Below are 21,491 nucleotides of genomic sequence, written 5' to 3' on the forward strand. Positions count from 1 at the left end.
GGAAACCAAAAATGATACCTGTTCTGAAGAAAAATCAAGCAAAAGGAGATGATGGAGGCGATCTCCGGTATTTTATCGATAGATCAGCTGGTGAGGGAAGCTCTCTCTAAAGAACATTTGATTTGGTTCCTGAGAGATGGCAGGGAGAGAAGCACGCAGAGGTTTAGAGGAAGAGATGCAATGGCACAGCAAATTTGCAAAGGCCCTGAGACCATTACCGACCTGGTGCATTTGAGGAATATAGCAGTAAAATCAGTGTAACTAGAAGGGAAGGAGAGAGGGCACAATCTAGAAGTCAGGCCAGATCACTGAGGGCCTCATGGGTTGTGGTAGGGATACTCATCAACTATTCTAACTTGAAGGGAAGTCACAGGCCAGTTCCCAGGAGCAGAGCAAGCCTCGTGTTTGTAAACGGATCACTCTAGCTAGCGTTTCTAGCACTGTGTGTGGTGCTGTGGACGTGCATAAAAGTGTCGCCACATTGTGTTTCCCTCTGTAAACTTCCACTTTTGTCAAAGAGACCGGATGGAAATTCAATTACAGAAACACTACAGCAACTGCAGGATAAAAACCACAGGCTATTCAGTGCAGTATTATTCACCATAGCCAAAAAGGTGAAAATAATCCAAATGTGCACCCATGGATGAATGGATAAGCAAAATACGTGTATATATACAATGGAATATTATTCAATCTTAAAGAAGAGTGAAATTCTGACACATGCTACAACATGGATGAATCTTGAAAACATTATGCTAAGCGAAATAAGCCAGACACAAAAGGTCAAATATTGTATGATTCCACTTATATGGAGTACCTACAATAGTCAAATTCGTAAAGACAGAAAACAGAATGGTGGGTGGTTACCAGGGGTTGAGGGGAATGGAGGGGGGTGTGGGAATTGGGGAGTTAGTGTTAAACGGGTACAGAGTTTCAGGTTGGGAAGATGAAAAAGTTCTAGAAATGGAGAGAGGTGATGGCTGCACAACAATGTGAATGTACTTAATGCCACTGAATGGTTAAAATGGTATTTTTACCGCAATAAAAGAATTTTAAAAGGCATAGGGCTAGGATCTAGGGATGGAAGAGTGGGTATTCTAGGCAGCGGTAATAGCAAGTGCAAAGGCCAAGAGGCAGGAATGTGCGTGGTGTGCTTTGAGGAACAGGATGAAGGCCAGTGGCCAGAGAGTAAAGGGTGAGGTCTGTTCATAAATAGCCTTGTAGGACCTTGTAGTTCCTTCTAGGAATCCAGTGGAAGATGCGAAGCCATTGGAGGGATTTGAGCAGAGGGATGATCTCACCTGATCTTTGTTAAACCAGGAGCATTCTGGCTGCAGCTTTCTTTAATCTGAATCTCACTTGCAAACAAGGATAAGAAAAGCACTTACCTCACAGAGTAACTGTGAGCATTAAAAGAGGTAACGCTTGCCAAGGGTTTAACATGGTGCCTGGCATAGAGTAAGTATTTCAGTAAAAGGTAAGCACTACTGTGACAAATCCAAAGACAGCAGCCCCCTGAGGAGGAGTTTTGGAGGACTTCATGGAGGAGGTGGCAGTTCAACTAGACATAGAAGGATGGACCAGGTTTCCACCGACAGAGATGGAGAAGAGCAGGCTTTCTGGGTGGAAGGAGCTGTGTGGTCCACAGCACATGAAGGAAAACAGCCAGCAACTGGCAGGGCAGAAAGCAGGAGAGAATGTTTGATCAGCTCTAGCCTAGGTGATGGGAGTTGGGTTTTTAAAAAATTAATTAATTAATGTTTGTGTTGGGTCTTCCTTGCACGCAGGCTTTCTCTAGTTGCAGGGAGTGGGGGCTACTCTTCACTATGGTGCCCGGGCTCCTCATCGCGGTGGCTTCTTTTGATGCGGAGCATGGGCTCTAGGTGCGGGGGGCTTCAGTAGTTGTGGCACACGGTCTCAATAGTTGTGGCTCACGGGCTCTAGGGCTCAGGCTCAGCAGTTGTGCCTCATGGGGTTAGTTGCTCTGCGGCATGTGGGATCTTCCCGGACCAGGGGTCGAACCTGTGTCCCCTGCATTGGCAGGCGGATTCTTAACCACTGCGCCACCAGGGAAGTCCAAAGATGGGAGTTTTGAAGGTTTCGAGGCAGATGCCAAGATCCGAGCTATGACTGCAGAAAACTGCATCTCCATTGCCCACCCTGGAGCTGGAAGAACTGGGAAGCAGGACTCGTCAGGATGCTGGTCCAAGGCTGGGGGGCTAGCAGCTAGCCAGGCATGGGGGTCAGCGGCTGGGCTGGAGACCCAAGAGAATAAAGAGAACGCATGTGGGGATGGCAAAAAGGCAGGCAACCAAGAAGGCGCGTCGTCTCTCAGCATCAGAGAGGAAGCAATTAAGTGAAGACCATTGTAGGAGCCACAGGCATCACCATCGGAGGCGGGCCCCTTAGCAGTCCGTCCGCAGAGCCCAGACGGCCCGACTTCCTCAGAACCCTCACCACGGTTATGGACACATTCGCTTGTCTAATGCGATTATGTGTTTAATGTTTCTACTCCCAGATGTCAGGGCTCGAGTCTGTTTTCATTTCATCCCGGTGCCTGGCACAGTTTGCCGAGTAGCTGAAGAGGAGATAGGAACCGACAAAAGATTTCGAGAAAGGGCTCCGTGAGCTGAGTGCCCAGAGGCACACGTAGGACTGGAGGGCATTCCAACTCCAGGGAGGCTGTATTCGCGTTAGAAAAAGTCCTGCAGAGAAGTTCCGGGTACCTCCCCGCCGGTTGGCAGGGACAACAGACAGGTGGCGGGGTGGGGGGGGGGGGTACAGCACCTCCCAGTTTACAGAGGGCATTCACACCTACTACCAGGAACTCGGAGGGAAGAAAACCAGGGCCCGCCCCACAGAACCTCGCGCGTGCAGCGCAGCCGCGGCTCCTTTTCCAGCCTGGGAACGCCGAGGCCCGCGGGGGGCAAAGGAGGTCCGCAGGTCCTCGGGACCGACGCTCTGGGGGTGGGAAGTCACAGCCCTACTCCCTGGTGCGGAGTGTCCGGCCGGGTTCCAGCACGATTTGCATATCCCTGGGGAGCCCGAAAACTCTCGGCTGGAGTCCGGAGCCGAAGTGGCCGGGCGGGACTTTGGGGGTCCCTGGGAGCGCGTCCCAGCCCACACCAGTTAGCGCCCAACTTGCCAACTCCCCGACTTTCGCAAAGCTCCCGCGGGCGGGGGAGCAGCGGAGGAGCGGGCCGCACCATCGCGGCCCGAGAGGGGGGAGCGGTCTGCACTGGGCCCTCGCCGCGTCCGGGCGGAGCAGAAAGAGCAGGGAGAAGGCCGCGGCTCGCGGCGTATGACTCTCGGCAGCCGACCCCGAGGAGGCGGGGTGGGACGCGCGGCTCGGCAGGACTAGGGGGCGGCGGTGTTGGCGGCGCCCACCCCCCCGCGGTGGCGGCGCGGTGGCGGAGTCCGGCTCCCCGGCCTGCAAACGGCGGAAGTGCCGCGGAGTTGGAGCGGGGCCGGCGCCGCGGTCGCTTCTTTTCGCTGAGGTACTGCCGCCGCCGGGCGGACGGGCGGACGCGCGGAGCTGGGGGCGGCGCGGCGGGGCCGGCGGGGCGCGGCGGGGCTGACTGGCCCCGATGAGGCGGAAGGAGAAGCGGCTTCTGCAGGCGGTGGCGCTGGTGCTGGCGGCCCTGGTCCTTCTGCCCAACGTGGGGCTCTGGGCGCTGTACCGCGAGCGGCAGCCCGACGGCACACCCGGGGGATCCAGAGCAGCGGTGGCCCTGGCGGCCGGACAGGTGAGTCCCCCAGCTGCCATGCAGTTGGAAACACGCTCTTCCTGAATTCACATCTGGCCTTCGGTTCCTTCCTTCGTCGGCCCCTGTCTGCCTCGTCAGAGTCAGGTCCAGAGACTCCTCGGTTCTTCCCATTGTTTTAGGTGGGAAAATTGAGGCTCAGGGAAGGATAGGACTTGTCCTACGCTATTCAGAAACCGAAGCAACTGATGCCCAGTGTGATGGTCTGTTTCTTACCATAGGTTACCATCCTCTTTTCTGTCCCTGTGTGGTGTCCCCTCACCTCTTCCAGCATCCCTCTCTTTTGGAGGATCCTACAGCTCTGTATCCCAGGATGACTTCTTCTGGAGATGTTGGTCCTTCTATGTGGTGTCCAGGTCTTTTCCGCTTTTCCCCCCACCTGCTGATCGCGATGTTTCCTACTCAGGTCAGCTCCTTTTCTTGTTTACCCATCTGCCCAGAGAGACACCTGGGCCTTCTTCCTCTCCACCCTCCTTCTTTCCCAGCCGTCTTTCTTTCCCAGATCCTGTGGATTCCTCGGCGGATGCAAGGATCACGCTCTCCTTGGAGCTTCAGGCCCTGGGAGATGGTGGTGGAGCTCTGGTCTTTGAGGGGCCTGCTGCCTTTGACTTTCTGGGAATCCAGAAGTGGGGGCTGTGGTGGGAGAACCCTCAAATTCCCCAGAGGCTATTTGTGCCCAGTGCTCTGAGGATGGAACATCAGATGCTTCCCCTGTCCCTTCTCAGAGTACCCATGACCCCTTCTGAACTTGTCCAGGCTGATTAGGTGTTGTGTTTCTTGCAGCCAAGACTGAAATCTAAATTACTTTTGCCTCCTCTGAACTCACCTATGTACATTTGTGTGTGTGTGTGTGTTTGAGAGAGAGAGAGAGAGAGAGAGGAGTACATGTAGACTGCTAGCAAAAGCTCTGTCACATCACTCCTACTGTCCTAGCTCCTAGGTGCCAGTGAGGCTATATATGCATGAACTGTTTGACACAGTGGGACATTTCAGGTTCTCTTGTGGGATTTGCTTGGTCCCGTGGAAAGTTGGTAAGTTGTGCATCAGGGCTGAACTTGACTGATGGTCGGCCGGATAAGGGAAGAGGCTGACTTTGGATGGTTTTCCTTTCTCTTCCCAGGATCAGGCTGCTGTCTTGAGTACAGAGGGCTCTTTGCGACAGGGCTGACCAGTTTGAAGGCAGCCTGTCATTCTGGTAATTGTTGCAAACCATCCTGGAGGACCTGGTTAATCCTTTTGGTAGATCTACTGTTTGGAAAGTAAGGCCCCAACTCCTTTCCTAAACCCCTGGTTCAAACCCTGACAGCTGACTTCGACACCTCTCTCTTAAATTCTGTATCTATATGGGGTTTTCCTTCATGAAATCTGTTCCCACCCTGTACTAGCATCAGGGTCAGGAGTTCAGGGTTCTGTCCTCAGCTTTACTATTAACTTGCTGTGTGTGTCCTTGATCACCTCCCATCTCCCTCTCTGAGCCTCCCTTTCTCCATCTGTAAAATATGTTTACTGGTCCAGCTCCAGCTTTCTGTGATACCGTCAGTGAACCAATGTGGAGGACAATGGCCACTTCTTTTTCCTTTCCTAAGGCAGGAGCCCCTTGTAGCATCCCTAGCTGTGAGGACTCCTTACTGGACACAGCCCCAGATCAAGGGGGCATTGTCCTGCCCAAGTGCAGACTCTCCTTTGGAATAGCTGTAGCCAGTTCTGAAATAGCTCCTGACATTCTGCCTCTGCCTGGAGAAAGCCCTCGTATTTCATTTGCTGTGGATGCCAGAGAAATCCTGATTTTCATTTTCTATAGACCCAGATGTGTAGAGAGAAGGTCAAGGTTAACTGCCAGTTTAGCCTGAGCTTTCAAAGTAAATTAGTCACTTGCACAAGAGGGGATTGATGGAGTAAGGCAACCTTTTGGGCAGAGAGAGAGGGGAGCAACAGCTGGGCGCTGCTCGGAGCCCTTAACTGAAATGGACAGAGGGGCTCATCTGGGAAGGTCTAGTTCTTGTTCATTTCTTTTTCTCTGGAATATCATGAAGGGGAAGAGGAGAAAGAAGTGGTAAAAGGGTTTGGTGGTGGTGGTAGGGGGTGCCAACTGATGATCCTTGCTTTAAAGAAAATATCTCAGCCTCCTGGGAGCAGTAGAATGGAGCTATTTCCCCAGCGATCAGCTCTTCTAGGTGCCGTAGGATTCAGCATTCATCTGCTGCCTTTCAGGAACACCCTGCCAAATTTCCACACAGCCCCTTTTTGTTTCACTCTCCTGCAGATGCATAGCACTAGGCTTCGCCTCGAGTCCTTTTGAATGTCAGCTGGCCTCAAGGGAGGAGGCTGACTTCTCAGAGTGCTGGTGTTCCATCCCTCATCCCAGAGCGCTGGAATGTGCACGTACCACATCAGGCTGCTATCTGGGGAATCTGGCATCTCAAGCACACAGAGCTTCTTTCGACAGGGCTGACCAGTTCTGAGCTCAGCTTGTCACTCCTGTAATTGTTGAGGATATCCCAGAGCACCTCATTGATCTTTCGAGTAGAAATAACTGCAGAGGCTCTGGAGGGAAATCGGACAACAGGATTTTATCCAAATGAAAACTATATTCCTTGTGGATTTGAGAGAAGTTTCCTTGCTGGTAACATACTCACTGTTTTAGTCCTTTAACTCCTTGATTTCTCCACTGGATTAAAGAATACAGGATTTTAAATTCAGAGAGTTGGTCATCTGCTAGAACGTAAGTCTGTGTAACTTATGCTAGCTTATGCTTAGTGTACTACTGGAGCTGGGTAGGGCAGCTGATTTGTAAAGGACACACAAAGCTTCAAGGATTTGAGCATTCATCTGGTCAGACAGCTGGCTTCTTGGAAAGTAGCAAAACCAAGCAAGAAAAGCCAGTCTTGAAGCCACCTTCATTTTAATTTGGGGGGTACCTCTCATTTCTAGTCCCAATCTGCTTAACAGCTTGGTTTAATTCTCAGATCTGTTTCATATTCCAGGCTTGGGAAATGGCTATTAAAAACCCGTGTTAAAGAAATGTGACGCAGTGCCTCCCCATTTCTGAGCCATAATCTCTTGTGAAAATGACTTCATTGGATAATAGCAAGCATGCAATAGAAATTGGTGGGATAATGGAATACCAACGACTTTAATTTTCAAATATCAAGAGTTTTTCTCATTGTTTCAGAGCTGAACTTTATTCTTAGAACATCCAGAAATCAATACTTCCCTCCCCCCGCCCCATTTTTTTATTCTTCCTGGTGGCAGAGCCTGACCCATCAGAAAGTTGAGTACCACAGAAATGTAGCCATGGAATGATTTGTTTAATTTTCTGCAGAGGGGTTGGGATACTTTAGATTGCTAATCACTTCTCTGTCTGCTTGCCCAACTGAAATCTGATGCCGCTGGGGAAGTGTTGTTGATTTACCTGAGCAAATCTGACTTCCTGCATTCTTTTTTCATCCTAGGCTTGCAGTTTCCTAGGGAGCCCAACTGATAAAAGTCTGGGAACAGAGGCCTGGGTTTTAGTTTATTACTCTCTTGCCCTGAACGCACTGTGTGACCTCAGGAAAGTGGTTTCACCCCTCTGGGCCTTAGATTCTCCACCTGTGAAGTGAGAGCTTAGATTCAGAAGGAGCAAGGTAAATGTGTGTCAGAAGAGTGCTTCCCCTCCCCCGGCCAGGGCAGACATTGCTAATCAGTCACTTTCCCTCGAAGCCCGAACTTGGCCTCCGACTGTTTCTCAACACTGCTACTCAAGTGGAGTTAATGGCATGTTGAATCTTATTTCAGTGTAGGGGATAGATACTTTGTTAGGACTTTCCCAACTCCAGCATCCTGGGGTTCTGTGAGTTTGGAAGCTTGTGTTGGAAAGGCCTGGATAGCAGAAGTGTGTTTAAACAGGCCGCCATATCTACCTTGTGATGAGACCACTACTTAGGGATATGTGTATACTCTAATGCCTCCTCTCAGGCTGTGTTCAGCCTTTAATCTGTTGGCTCCAGTGACATGATAACAAAGAATGGAATCAGGAATGTAAAAGCAAAGGCCCATTTAAAGGATAACCATCTTGCTTGCTAATTGTACCTTGTCGGCAGTCAGCTCTTACACAGAGATGGCATCAGGATCTCATCAGTAAAAGACACTCTGAGGCAAACTTGGCAGCCAGAAATGTGTCCCGTGGCAGCTAAATGCTCACAAGGTGTTTGCAGTGGGCTCTGTATTGTGCAAATATCTGACTGTATGTCATGTATGCGTCAGAGCCAGCAAGGGAAGAGCTGATGCCCCCGATGCCCCCAGGAAGACTTAAATAATTTGATTCCTGCTTCTCAGAGAACCATTGTCCTCATGCCCAAGAAAGGAGGTAGCCTATACCTGCCTGAGTTCCTGTGGCTAAGGAGTGCATCGTGGCCTCTCCTCCCAGAAATGTCTTAGAGTAGAAACCGCATCCTCTTCTAGCACATAGCTTAAGCCTTGGCACTTGGAAGACAGTCAGAGCGTGTTTGCTGTAGCATCTGTGCGTGTCAGAGCAGGAACGGTGCTACAGAAGTTATCTAGTCCAAGCCCCTCATGTAGTAGATACGGAAACTGAGGCCCAGGAGAGGGGAAATCAGTTCTCAGAGGGAGGGAGGCAGACCAGAGCCCAGTTCTTCTCCAGGTTCTTGCTCTGTTTCACCATGCATGTTTTTTCCCTTTGCATCCTAATATTTGATCATTCTCTATGATTATATCCCTCATGAGCCAAGATTATCACTCCCAGTTTTGGAGGCCAGTACGTATTGAGACCGATTATCTGCTGGAACTTACCGGGCTTTTTTGCAGATCTATTTTTGTAAATTTTCTTTCCAAATTTTGACAGTTTTAAAGCAAGTGAAATGTATTAAATTTTAAGGTGGCAGTGGGAAACAGCAGGGCAATAGAGGAATTAAAAGGATGCATAGCATGTGGCACCATTACTGCTCCCCGTGGCAGACAGAGCCAATCTGAGTCTAAGAGCCACCTCAGATTCTCTCAGTTGCAGTTAACAGAAGGAATTAAGCCACGTAGGCTGAACTGAGTAAGGGAATATATTAACTCCTGTAACTGCAGTAGACTTCAGGTGTGGTATGATCTAGAGGTTCACATCGTAGACTGAGCCCCCAGGGTAGCAAGAAATGGTTGTAGCTCTTTCTCACCTCGTATCCACACCCAGATCCTACAGGAGAGAGTCTGCTTCTTCCGGTAGCTTCTTTATAAGAGAGTGGAAACTTGTGTCCTATAAACTGTAGCAAGACTCCTTGGGTGTTATTGGCCCAATGTGGATCTAACCATTCACACTTGTCAGCAGGATGAGCTGTGCTGATTGACCTAACCCACCCTGCAGCTAGGGGTGAGGTCAGGCCACCCAAATCATAGGAAGAGCAGTTTCCAGGAGAAAAATCTGGATGCTCTCATGGGGAGGAGGGGAAATGAAATCTAGGGATGAAGCCAACAAATGTCCACTCCAGAATCCTGCTGACACAGTGTCCCGGGCAGGCACTGCGGGGCATCAGACCCGGGCCTTGAGATGAAACCTCTCTGCCATCTTGGACTCAGTTTTAGATACTGAACCTGCAGTCTGGAGGTCCGTATTCTCATCCCAGCTCTGCCACCCCCTGGCTAAGATGATTCACTCTGTGGGCCTCAGTGACCTCCTGGGGAAAGCCCAGGCGCAAATGCTTCCTGCACAGGGTAAGTGGAGGGTTAAGATAAGGAGCAGTTAAAAGCTGCTTTTATTTGATCTTATGAGTTCTGCTGCCGCCTTCCTTTCCCCTCACAGGTGTTCTGAGAGCTGTCCCTCTCCCCCACTCCCACACCCCCCCATTCAAAGGCGGTTCATTGAAAATTTGTCTCAAGCTGAAAAAGAACTTCTGTCTCTTCAGCTTCGACTTTTTTTCTGCCTGGCCCTTCTTAGCTGGAGGAGGCGGAGTGTTCATACTTTGGAAGCTAGAGGAAGCTAAACAATTCCACTTGCTGTGGTGGGTGGGTGTGTATTTATGAGTGTGTAGCTTTCTCTCCATGTGTCTCTCTCCTCTCTCTTATCTTTGGATGGTTCCTGTTTGCTGCCCTCTGCTGAGTATAGATAGGAGAGGGAAGGGGAAGAGCAGGCCCATTTCTTCCTTCTCTTTGGTTTTGGGAGAATTCTGAGCTTCAGATGCTGAATGGTCTTCAGATTTCCTAGGTGATAAAAGCCACAGTATGAAATGACACTAACAAGAAAGATGATGATGGAGATGATAAGATGGTAATGTCAATAATAATTAATAGCAGCTACCATTTATTTAGCACTTATTCTGCTAGGCATTGGACTCGTAAGCCCTTTACCTGTATGTCTTGTTAAATACTCACAATTATAGACAGGTGGGAGCCAGTGAGGGAGTGGAAGCTCACAGAGGTACAGGTATTTGCCCAAGGATGGCCCAAGGATGCACAGCGTGTGGTTGTGGAGCTGGTGTTTGAGCCTGTGAGTCTCTGACCCAGCGCTGAGGCAGGAGAAAGACCCTGCTTTCCACACCGCCCCTCCACCCCTCCTGTGAGGCTGCCGTGGGGGCCCAGATGTCTGCACAGAGGGGAGTGATCATTGCTCTAAGACTGAAATTCCTCGGTGAGCCCACAAGGTCATTTGGTGACCTTGAAGAGGAACCTTCACCCCACCCCTGCCGAAGCCGCATTGGCATAAGGACTCCCCAATCTCGCTAGATTGAGACACTGTGGAGCAACGTGTAGGGCTTTGGCTTTGGAGCTACACTGCCTGGTTCAGGTCTCTGGCCTTGGGCAAGTCACTTGACCTCTGTGCCTGGAATTCTTGGCCTGTAAAGGCATAATGTTAACTCTATGGGGGTGGGCATTCTGAGGGTTGGATGAGTCACTGTGGGTGAGACCCTGAGCACCAGGCCTGGTACAGAAAGCACTCAGTGAGTGTGGCGGTGCCTGGCTTAGAGTAGGGATCCATTCTTCTTGGCCTCCCTGTGGCGGAGGGAGGGAGGGATGCTTATATTGTCTCTGTCTGGAAGGTGGAGGATAGGTGGTTGGCCTCATGGCACAGGCTGCTCTTTGTACCCCACTCCCTGACTCTTTGGAATCTGAATCAATCATGGGGGGTGCCCACCTACTTCCTCCCCGAGGAGAGAACACAAATCCTCTGCATCCTTCTAGGCAATATTCTTTGCCGCTTCCAGGAAGTATTCTTTGGTCACTCTAGCCCCCAGGGGTCTCTCACCCTGCTTTAGTTCCCCTGAGCCCCTGGCTTTCTCTGCCCATTTAGACCAGAGGCCTTTCCAGGAAGGCATGGTCCTGTCTTTCTTTCTGCTTCTCCCTCCCTGCCCCTGTCTGTGTGTTCTGTGAGCCTCTGGACCTCCACACATGCTGCTCCCTTGCCTCTGACACCTTTCTTCCCTGCCATCTTGCTGCTAAACCTGACTCACCCCTGCTGGGGCAGCCTGGGGTAGCAGTCTCTCCTCAGGGGTCCAGAGCCCCTTATGAAAACATGCAGTGTAGTCATCGTTTTTGATCTGTCCAGCCTGTCTGCTCCTGAAGGAACCTCCGTCCCAGTCACCCTCTCTTGGTTACCCAAAGTATTTGCTGAGGGACTGAAGGAGCAGGTGAGTGAGTGAATGATGTGTGGGTGCTCGGTGACTGCTGGCCGAGTGCAGGAAGCCTGGCCTCAGGGAATGGTTCTTCTGGAACTGCGGGGCGCTTCGGCGTCCCTGAGGAGCCTGGTAACGGTGGAGGCTCCAGGACCCGTGCCCAAGGAGCCTGCTTGGGTCAGTCTGGGGTGGGCCAAGGAGCCATGTATTCAACAGATCCTACTGAGAATCCAGCAGGGAAATCTCTCCTCTCCGCCCACGTCCCCAGCTTGTCAGCACCCCCAGGAGGCAAACCTCGCCTTCCTCCCCAGGTGCTTACTCCTTTCCCCCCAGGAGCACTTGGAACATCTATTCCTGGGGAGTGTGTTTAGCTGCAGCTTCCCCAAGTTGCCAGCCAGCTCTCCCCGGGGGACTCTGGTGCCTATTAATAGTGGCACCGTGTCAAATGCAAACAGCTCGGAGTCTGGGATTGGCATCTGGGATGGGCCGTGCCTTTTGCAGATCCCTCCGCAGTGGGCCACAGGGACCCTCTGGGGCCCTAAAGCTTTGCTTTCCGCTGGTGCCTGTGATCTGTTGCCTTTCTCAGATGGGTCCTCTGCCTTCCTGCTGTGGGGGCAAAGGTGAGATGCCCACAGAGGGGGCAGGTATTGAACTCAGGGCCTTCCCAGGAAGGGTCACGTTATGGAGACCCTAGGGGCCTCTCCCTTGAGTTGGAGAGAGTGTGTGATTGGGAACTGGATCCCTGATTCCCAGGCCCAGCTCTGCCTTCTCCTAAAATGAGCACAATCAGCATTCCTTCGTCGTGTCGTGGTGATGATTAAATTACATTAAAGGTAAGAAAATGAGCAGAGAGGTTCCGTGATGTATCCGGGGCCACACAGCTGGGAAGTGATGGAAATAGGGTTCCAGCCCAGGTGTCTCCCTCAAGCAGCGCAGAGCTCACAGCCCGAGGCTTCCTCCTGCTGCCTTGCCATCCTCTGACCTTGGGTGAGTCCACCCTCTTCCCCGGACGGACGTGGGAGGTTATCACTGAGAGCCCCACGAGCCTGGTTCTTGGATCCATTGTGTTGGCTCTGGAATGCTCTTCTGCGAGCCGAATGCCTCAGTGCAGTATTGCAGCAGGTCCCACGGGCCGCCTGGAAGCCTCACTCCTGGGCAGCTTCCCAGTTAACTGGGGTTGTATGTTTGGGCTGGTCTTGCCCTGTTACAAATGTCAGCCTCCTAGAAGAGGGAGAGCCAGGGCTGCTGAGCAGAGGGGGCTGGCGGGGCTTTGGAGGAAGGTGGTTTCCTAAAGGGAAACAGGTTGGAAACATCTTGGCGGGGGAGTGTGTGAAAATTACTTCCTGCTGCTAAAGCACATTGTATGTGCTCAACTGAAAACTGTTATTTTTGCATGCCTCCTCCTGAGTATTGATCCGTCAGCCGCTGACAGTTAAAATGCATACCTGTGTGCATGCATCTGTGAAATAACCAGTTTCTAAATTCAGCACCTAACTTTACTGAAAAATTAGTGACTGTTTTTGGGGCACCAGGGGCTATAGTTTGAATTCCTGGTTATTTTATTGGTAATAAACCTTAATGGCTGTCTCCTTCAGATAACTTCTTTTATTACTTTATTTGACGTTTGTATTACTTAAAAAAACAACAAGAACCGTATATGGTATTTTATTGGAGGTTGCAAACTGGTGGCCTGTGGGCCACATGTAGCCCAGAGACATGTTTTGTGTGGTTCATCCAATGCTGGCCCATAAATGGTTGGATGTCTTTATTTTTAAATGTTAGTAAGTTGTTGTCAGTACCTAAACATTGGAATATCTCACATTTTTAAAAATTATCTTTTCTGGCTTTTGGGGGGAAATGGAAAGGTCTAGCAGCTGGGCCCGGGTTACAGCATCACAAAAAGTGGCTGGATCTGTGTAGCAGCTGCCCCATCTAGACAGGCTCCGGCTCTTGAGTTGGCCGTGGCCCCTGCCACACTTTGTGATCTCAAACCTGGGTTCCTCACCCTTTCCTGTAACTGTGCTGGCCTCTGGGGACATTTGAGTTTGGGAGCCCTCTTTATAACCTGTGTCCAGTTTGTCACTTGACAGATGAGCCAACCGAGGTTCAAAGAGCATAAGTGACAGGACAAGTTACAGAGCCAGTAAGCTGAGGCTGGTCCTTCTGACTGTAAGCCTAATGCACTTTCCAGGGGGGAACAGGTGGTTACTTGGAAATGTAAAATATAAGCCTTAGGCTCTTGAACAGACTCACTTAAGTTTATATCTGGATGATTCCTGCTCTCTGTGAGACTAGGAACCATTTGCCTTGCCTCTCTGTGTCTCTAGGGGTTCTGAATCTGAGGTCCACCCTGTCTAATATAGTTTGTTCCAGCTGTGTCAGGGGTGTGTAGGTTCATTAGCAACGACGTAAGCACAGAGTCCACTTCGTTTTCTGCCTGTGCTCCTTGGCATGTCGGGGACCCGCAGTATGTACACTCCTGTTACAGGGGGAGTGTTAGGAGTCTGTGAAATGAGAGGGAAGATGGCTTTCCCAGCAGAAACGGCACATGCCTTTTGTGGGGGGCTGGGGGGCCCTCAAAGGCATCCGGAGGGCATTTCTGGAAAAGAGCCTGTGTGAAGGCAGTTCAGCTGAATGTAGCCACCCAGGTCTCTGAGGACAGGGCCCTTTGCCAGGGCAGGAGTGGCTGCAGCTCCATCCCTCTCCCTACTGGAACCTTCCCTTAGAGGTTCCAGGTGGCTGTTGGTACGGCAGTGGGGTGTGGGAGGACAGGGCACAGTTGGCGTGGTGACCAGTGCTGGGCTGAGACTTCCGTCACTCTTTCCGCCCTGGCACCACAGAGGTACCAATAACCTGCATTAATCATTGCACTCTTGCTGCCTTCCGTGCCTGGGGCCCATCTCATTTCTCCACTGTTATAAGTGCTCTTACTGTGGTCATTTTGCAGATGGGAAAACGGGGGCTCAGGGAGCGTTAAGTAACCTCTCGGGCCTGCAGAGCAAACAAGTGAGTGGTGAGACTCAGACTCAGATTTCTGACTCTCAAACTTTGCTTAACTGCCTCTTAACTACCACGTTTTATTGATGCCCGTGGCAAGTCATTTGACCTCTCTTGGCCTCCATTTCCTCATCTGTAAAGTGGGGATAATACCTTCCTGGCATGTGAGCAGCGTCCAAGTTAAAGGGCCTCGTCAGTTTTGAGACCTGAAACTCTTCCTGCGCCCCTCACTTTGGGCAGTTGCCAGATCTTGCCATCTGGTGTGTTCACTTTCCCACTGGGGAGGGCGGTAGGGTCTCCCCGCAGGGTCATCCCTGTGTGTCTGGGGTGTGCCTCTCCGGGCCTCCCTCCCCAGCCTGGATCCTGGCTGGGCCGCTGCTCTTCCCCTCCCCTGGCAGCGGGAGAGGCAGCCAAGAGCCCTGCCAGGGAACAATGGGGCACATTAAGAAGGCTGCCAGGTGCCAAGCCAGAGGTAGTAAAGGGACATTTGATTAGTTTTAACTAATTGTCAGGGTTTTGCTCTCTCTGTTTTTCCTCTGTAGCAGTTAAGGTGGCAAAAAGCCCTGGTGTGGATTTCCTCCCTCCGTGGTTTGTGTGGGCTTTCTTTGGCTTTGGGTGTGAGTTCGCCTCTTTCACCCCTTCTGATTCTCAGCCCTCTCTTTGCTCTGTGTATGTCTCTCTCTCCCTCCACCCCCACTCCCTTCCTAGGTGTCTCCCCTCTGCTGTGTGTGTCTCTCTGAGCAAATATGATGAGATATGAGACTGAAGAAGCCATCCGCCTACCACTGTAGAATCCACAATTCCGAGGGACTCTTTCTTCTTGCCCTGTCTCCCCCAACTGCATCCCTGCCAAATGGTCAGCCATTGTTGGCTTGAACACCTCCAGTGATGGGGAACTCATTTCCTTTAGCTGAGCAGAGTCCTAGGTAATATGCTGTGGCTCAGTGTGGCCTAAAGGATTTCTTGAGAGTCCACTACTCATCTTTGCAGGCTCCTCTCAAGTCTTTCCCTTCCCAGAAAGTCTTCTTTGACCTTCCTGTTAGAACTAATCTCTATCTCTCGGAAATGCTTATAGAATTTAATCTGTACACCTTCAGTGGCACGAATGTTGTAGTGCTATGTTTTGCCATTTCTCTAGGCAGAGGGAAGTTATATTGAAGCAGCTTTCCTAGCAGGACAGCTGAGAGGGCTTCCAGCTGGAGAGAAGGGGTCCCAGAGAGCTGCCATTTGGGCCTAGGCTTCCTCCTGTCTCTACCCCCAAACGTGGCCAGTGTATTTTATGTATTCTTGTAGCCCAGAGAATATTTTAGGCTTTGCAGGCCGTATGATCTGTGCTGCAGCTCCCCAGCCCTGTCATTGTAGTGTGAAAGCAGCAGAGACAATACATAAATGAATGGGCATGCCCTGTGCCAGTAAAACTTTATCTGCAGAATCACGCGGCAGACTGGTTGGCAGGCCCTGGTTTGCTGACCCCATGTTCTGGTGTTTTCCTGGTGGAGGAAATGCCTTCACTTGCTGTGTGACCTTGGGCGGGTCTTTCTCCAAGGACCACATCTCCCATGGATGAATGGACTGCTGTGGGTTGAATCGTGTCCCCCCGAAAAGATACGTTGAAGTTCTAACGCCAGGCCCTAAGTATGTGACCATACTTGGTCACTGCCGATGTATTTGGTTAAGATGAGGACATGCTAGAGTAGCATGGTCTTGTGTGACTTCATCATGTGTGACTGACTGGTGTCTTTATAAGAGGAGAGACACAGTGAAGGAAGACGGCCACGTGAAGTCTGAGGCAGAGATGGAAGCTGTGCTGTGTAAACCAGGAGGCCTGGGGCGACCAGCAGCTGGAAGAGGCAAAGGCGCATCCTCCCCCAGAGGCTTTGGAGGGAGGCTGGCCTTGCCAACACCTCACTTCTGAACTTGTAGCCTCCAGAACTGTGAGACAGTAACTTTCTTTTTTTAAGCCACGTAGTTTGTGGTAATTTTTTCTGGCAGCCCTAGGAAATGAATGCATGGACCATTTTCTCATCAGATTGTTTTATGTGTGTGCATGAGTATGTTGGTATGTTGTGTTTGTGTGGCGATGGACAAAACACTGTTGGCAAAGGCAGGGATAATTGTCTTAATCTCTTCCAGCTACTTCAATTCCTTTTGAATTCATGGGAAAAATCCTCACTTCCTGTGGAGGATTAGCTTATTACCCTGCACATATGTATTCTTTAGCTAAAGCCATTCTCCTTGTTAAGAGATCAACCTCTTTCAAATTTTTTTTTTAACACTTAGCTATTAGCCTTGAATACCAATGAGTAAACACATGTTACATTCTGCCTTTTACTTAACTGCATTGTCTCTTTGTTTTTGAGTTCCCACTACAGTGGTTTCAACAATTTGTTTTTGTTCTGGGTCCCACCTCAGTTGATTTGGGGCGGGGGTCATTACTATGTGATAGGCACAGAAAACAGCCCCTGCCTTCAGAGAGCTCCTAGTCTACAGGGTACACAGTCAAGTTCACAGTGATGAGGCGCATAGGCAGAGCAGCCTAAGTACTGAGGGAGGGGTCAGCCAGGCGATGCCAGGAGGAAGAGGTCAGGAAGGACTTCTGAAAGGCAGTGACTTATAAGGTGGCCCTGAGGAAGGTTAGGAATTTAGCAAAGCACCCATACTGGGATTGGGGTCTCTCAGGTGGCAGAGTCATTGCACCTTTGGATGCCCTTTAGAGAGTCACTGCAGGGAGTGAGGGCTGTGTCATGGGGGCTCTGATTGGGAGCCTGGTCCTCAGGACACAGGGAAGCCGGGGATAGAGTTTGCACAGATGATGGCCTGATCCGAGGTGTGCCTCAGAAAGGTGGAAGTGGCAACGCAGGAGGCACCGGAGGCCGGGGCAGCAGGTTGGAGGCTATGGGAGTGGAGGGAGAATGAATCCATTCGTCCGCACGCTGCACCCTGCTGTGGACCAGATGCTGTGCCAGGTAGTGAGGCCACCAAGCTGCGTGACTGTCAGCCCCTGAGCTTCAGACACTCATCATGGTAACTCCTCTGCAGGCTGCTTTGGCCAGACACGGTCTTAAGCACCTTACATACATTATTTTTCTTAATCTTCATAGCAATCCAATGGCAAACACACTATAAATATCCCCATTTTATAGATGAGGGCGCTCGGCACCAAGGAAATGAAATATTGCACCCCAAGTCACACAGCTGGTCACTGATGGAGCTGTGGCTGGCCTGCAGGGTCTGAGCTTTCACCACCACACTTGGCTCCACGCACCAGCCGAGTCACTCGGGATCCAGTGGGATCTCCCTCTGGTGGCCGCAGGTACGGGGTTATATGTGAGCACACAGGAGAGCCAGTTAGCCCAGATGGATGGAGGGGGGGCGGTGGGAGCAGGGAAGGCTTCCTGAAGGAGGAACTCCTGATCTAAGTCTTTGAAGGCAGGGGCAGGGCTGGGGAGGGGTGGGGAGCATAGGGATTCCCAGCAGAGGGGAAGCACAGTCAAAAACCCAGAGTGGGGAAAACCATGCGGCGTGTGCAGGGTCTCCCAGGTTCATGTTGCTGGCCCCTAAGGAGTAGAGCCAGGAGTGGGCCTGGGAGAGGCTGGGGTGTTGGTGAGGCCAGGTCCATGGGCTGGACTCCACATGGCGGTTCCCAGAGACGTAAAGGGTGTCGGGCAGAGAAATCATGTGATCAGACTTGCTCTCTGACGAGTCTGGAGGTCTAGTGTTGAAAAAGACCTAAGAAGTCATTTTGTCAACTGCTGTCAGATGTCTGCACGTGAGGCCAGGTGGGACAGAGGAGCTCCCAGGACAGCACTTGCGGGGCCTGAGCGCTCCAAGCGCGGGATGAGATCCAGAAGGCTCAACCTGTGGTTCAGCCGGCTTTGGGGCCTATAGTTCTATTTCATTCAACATGTCATTGATCCAGCAGATTTTGACTGAATCCTGAATGTGCCCAGGAGGGCTCTCTGCTAAGCACTTGACATTCCAGGAGGAAAGGATATGGTCTCTGTTCTTGTGCCCTTAAGGACCTGCTGGACCTCTAGGCACACAGTTCCAGGGCAGGGTTGTGAGCAGTTGGTGGAGTGGGCACGGGGCCCTGAAGGCATGATAGAGGATGCACAGTAGCCTTTGAGCTGATCTCTGTGCTGCCCCCTCTCTCCTCGCTCCCTCCCCACCTCAACCGCAGGCTTATAAGGCCACAGGTTTGCCTGGGTTTGAATCCCAGTTCTGTTCTTTACTAGCTGTGAGACTTTGGGAAAGTTATTGAGTCTGTCTCCTATGTTAAAATTTTAATTTAAATCAGGATTAAATTAGTTCACATACACAAAGCACTTGCAATAGTGCCTGGCATATAAAAAATGGTACCTAGATGCTGTTATTATGTCAGATCCAGAATCCCTTAGCCTAACCCCTCTGTATGAGGCGTATTTTAGGATTCACAGTTATGTTCGTCAGGGTTCTATCAGGAGAGAGAAACCACCCAGTAATCTGGACATGGAACTTTGAGTATAAAGAACTATTAACTGTGACAGGAGATTGGAGTAATGAAGGATTGGCTATTACGAAGTGAAGAGAGCAGAGATAGAACAGCAAGAAGCACAACCCCGACTCCGTTAAGATAGAATTCCTAAGGAAGATACCCCTCCTGGGCTGAGATAGAGCTCTTAAGGAAGAGGGCGGAGATCTTGACTTTGTTGGGGAGGGAACAGCTGTGCTTACTGAATGGCAGAGAAGTAGCCCTGGTGCCACTCCAGTGAAATGTGCTGGAGAAAGCCGTTTGTGGTGGGGTAAGCCGTTCTTGGTGAGGTGTCTCATGGAACACATTTAGCTACCAAACCGCCCCAGGGAGTAGGTGTTAGGGGGAAGCTGCCAGCAGCTGGATGCTGCTGGTCACTGAAGCTGGACGACGGAGAAGGTGTGCTTGCTACAGGAGCCTGGACCGGGGACGTCATCCATGCTGCCTGCCTGGCAAATACACCAAAACCAGGATGAAAAACAGAGAAACAGAAAACCCTTCCTTCTGCAGTGTCTCTCTAGCATCTGCTGATCACTGTTAATATCATGTTATCTGGCAAGGGAAAAATGTTTAAAGGGCCCAGATCCATCTTCGCACAGCTGTCAAAGAAGGTGAATTTGAAGTTGAGAGGCAATAAGTTGTCGGGTGGCATAAGAATCTTTCTGAATTAGGAAAGTTAATACAGCGCACACACTGCATTATGTAATAGCCCCAGCAGGGTCTATGGTTGCCCCCTATAATCATAACACATTTTTTTCCCTGTGGCAAAACTGTGAGAATATTCACACTAAGTGAATAAATAAAGACTATAAGTAGCCTCATGTCTGTTCAGGTCAGGTTTTGTCATTAAACGAGTTCCAAAAAAAGCTTTTGGATTCTGACATCAAGGCTAAGGGATTGTTGACCCATATTATTTTCACTACCTTTCTCCAAGCAGCAGCCAGAGTGGTCTTCTGGAAATATGAATCGTGCCACTGGCTCTCCTGAGGACCCATCAGTAGCTTCCTGTTGTTCTGAGATACAGACTAAACTCCACTCCAGGTCCCTCCCCACATTACCTTCCCCCTCCGCCCTCCATTCTACTGACCTGCAACAAGCCGTGCATTCTCCTGCACAGAGTCTTTCTCATCGCATGGGCGCTCTGCCAGTTACCCTACCACACACACAAGCTGTTTGCACGTGCAAACAGCTTGGTTAATGCTGCCCCACCCTTTAGATCTCAGCTCAGGTGTCCCAACCTCAGGGGAGCTTTCTGATCCAACACCCCCAGCACCACATGCACACCCGCCAACCCTCACGCCAGTCGAGGCTTTTTTTTTTTTTTTTTTTTTTTTTTTGCGGTACGCGGGCCTCTCATTGTTGTGGCCTCTCCCGTTGCGGAGCACAGGCTCCGGACGCGCAGGCTCAGTGGCCAGGGCCTAGCCGCTCCGCGGCATGTGGGATCTTCCCGGACCCGGGCATGAACCCGCGTCCCCTGCATCGGTAGGCGGACTCTCAACCACTGCGCCAACAGGGAAGCCCGAGGCTTTTTATTTTAAAGCACGTATCTTAGTTTGTGATTACACAGACTTACTGTTAGTGTGATTATTTGATTAGTATGTCTCCCTACTATTCTATAAGCGCCATGAGGACAGTGGCTGTGTCTGTTTTCCCCCTCATTATTTTATCCCCTGTGCTTTACCCAGTGCCTGGCATATGACATATTTGATCAGTGAGAAAATGAATGAACAATCTTGGATTGGATCCTGAACCAGAAAAAAAATTAGCATGAAGGACATTACATCAGATCAATTGGCAAAATTTGGATATTGACTGTAGATTAGATAAGAGTGTTGTTTCAGTGTTAAATTTCCTGATTTTTATGTCCTTAGTCACAGGAAATACACGCCAAAGAATTTAGGACTCGAGGATTATTATGTCTTCAACTTTCTCTCAAATGTTTCTGAAAAAAATTATAGATACAGATGGCAGAGAGGGGGAAAGAAAGATAACAGGAAGGTGGAAAATGGTAACAGCAAACATGGTTGAAAGATTCATTGTGCTTTTCTTGCATTTTCTCTGTGAGTTTGAAATTATTTCACAACAAAACTTTTTTTAAAATTTGGTGAATACAATGGACAGATCATCCAAAAGGAAAGTAAATAAGGAAACACAACCTTTAAATGTTACATTAAACAAGATGGAATTAATTGATATTTATAGGACATTCCATGCAAAAACAGCAGATTACACTTTCTTCTCAAGTGCTGATGGAACATACTCCAGGATAGACCATACCTTGGGTCACAAATCAAGCCTTGGTAAATTTAAGAAAATTGAAATCACATCAAGTATCTTTTCCGACCACAACGCTGAGACTAGATATCAATTACAGGAAAAAATCTCTAAAAAATACAAACACATGGAGGCTAAACAATACACTACTAAATAACCAAGAGATCACTGAAGAAATCAAAGAGGAAGTCAAAAAATACCTAGAAGCAAATGACAATGAAAACACGACAACCCAAAACCTATGGGATGCATCAAAAGCAGTTCTAGGGGCTTCCCTGGTGGCGCAGTGGTTGAGAATCCTCCTGCCGATGCAGGGGACACAGGTTCGTGTCCCGGTCTGGGAAGATCCCACATGCC

The 21,491-nt window shown here is 50.2% G+C and overlaps 1 protein-coding gene across 2 annotated transcripts in view; it reads left to right on the forward strand.

Annotated features, from left to right (window-relative positions):
• The first annotated feature begins 3,533 nt into the window (after window positions 1–3,533).
• The window catches only part of GALNT10 (polypeptide N-acetylgalactosaminyltransferase 10), a 226,527-nt gene continuing 208,569 nt past the window's right edge, over window positions 3,534–21,491 (forward strand). For both annotated transcript variants that reach the window (XM_030834194.3, XM_030834195.3), the window contains exon 1: window positions 3,534–3,746. In XM_030834194.3, the coding sequence (XP_030690054.2) occupies window positions 3,588–3,746 (159 nt within the window). In that variant the 5' untranslated portion in view covers window positions 3,534–3,587. The remainder of the gene's footprint in view (window positions 3,747–21,491) is intronic.

Source organism: Globicephala melas, chromosome 3 (assembly GCF_963455315.2).
Source record: "Globicephala melas chromosome 3, mGloMel1.2, whole genome shotgun sequence".
NCBI lineage: Eukaryota > Metazoa > Chordata > Mammalia > Artiodactyla > Delphinidae > Globicephala > Globicephala melas.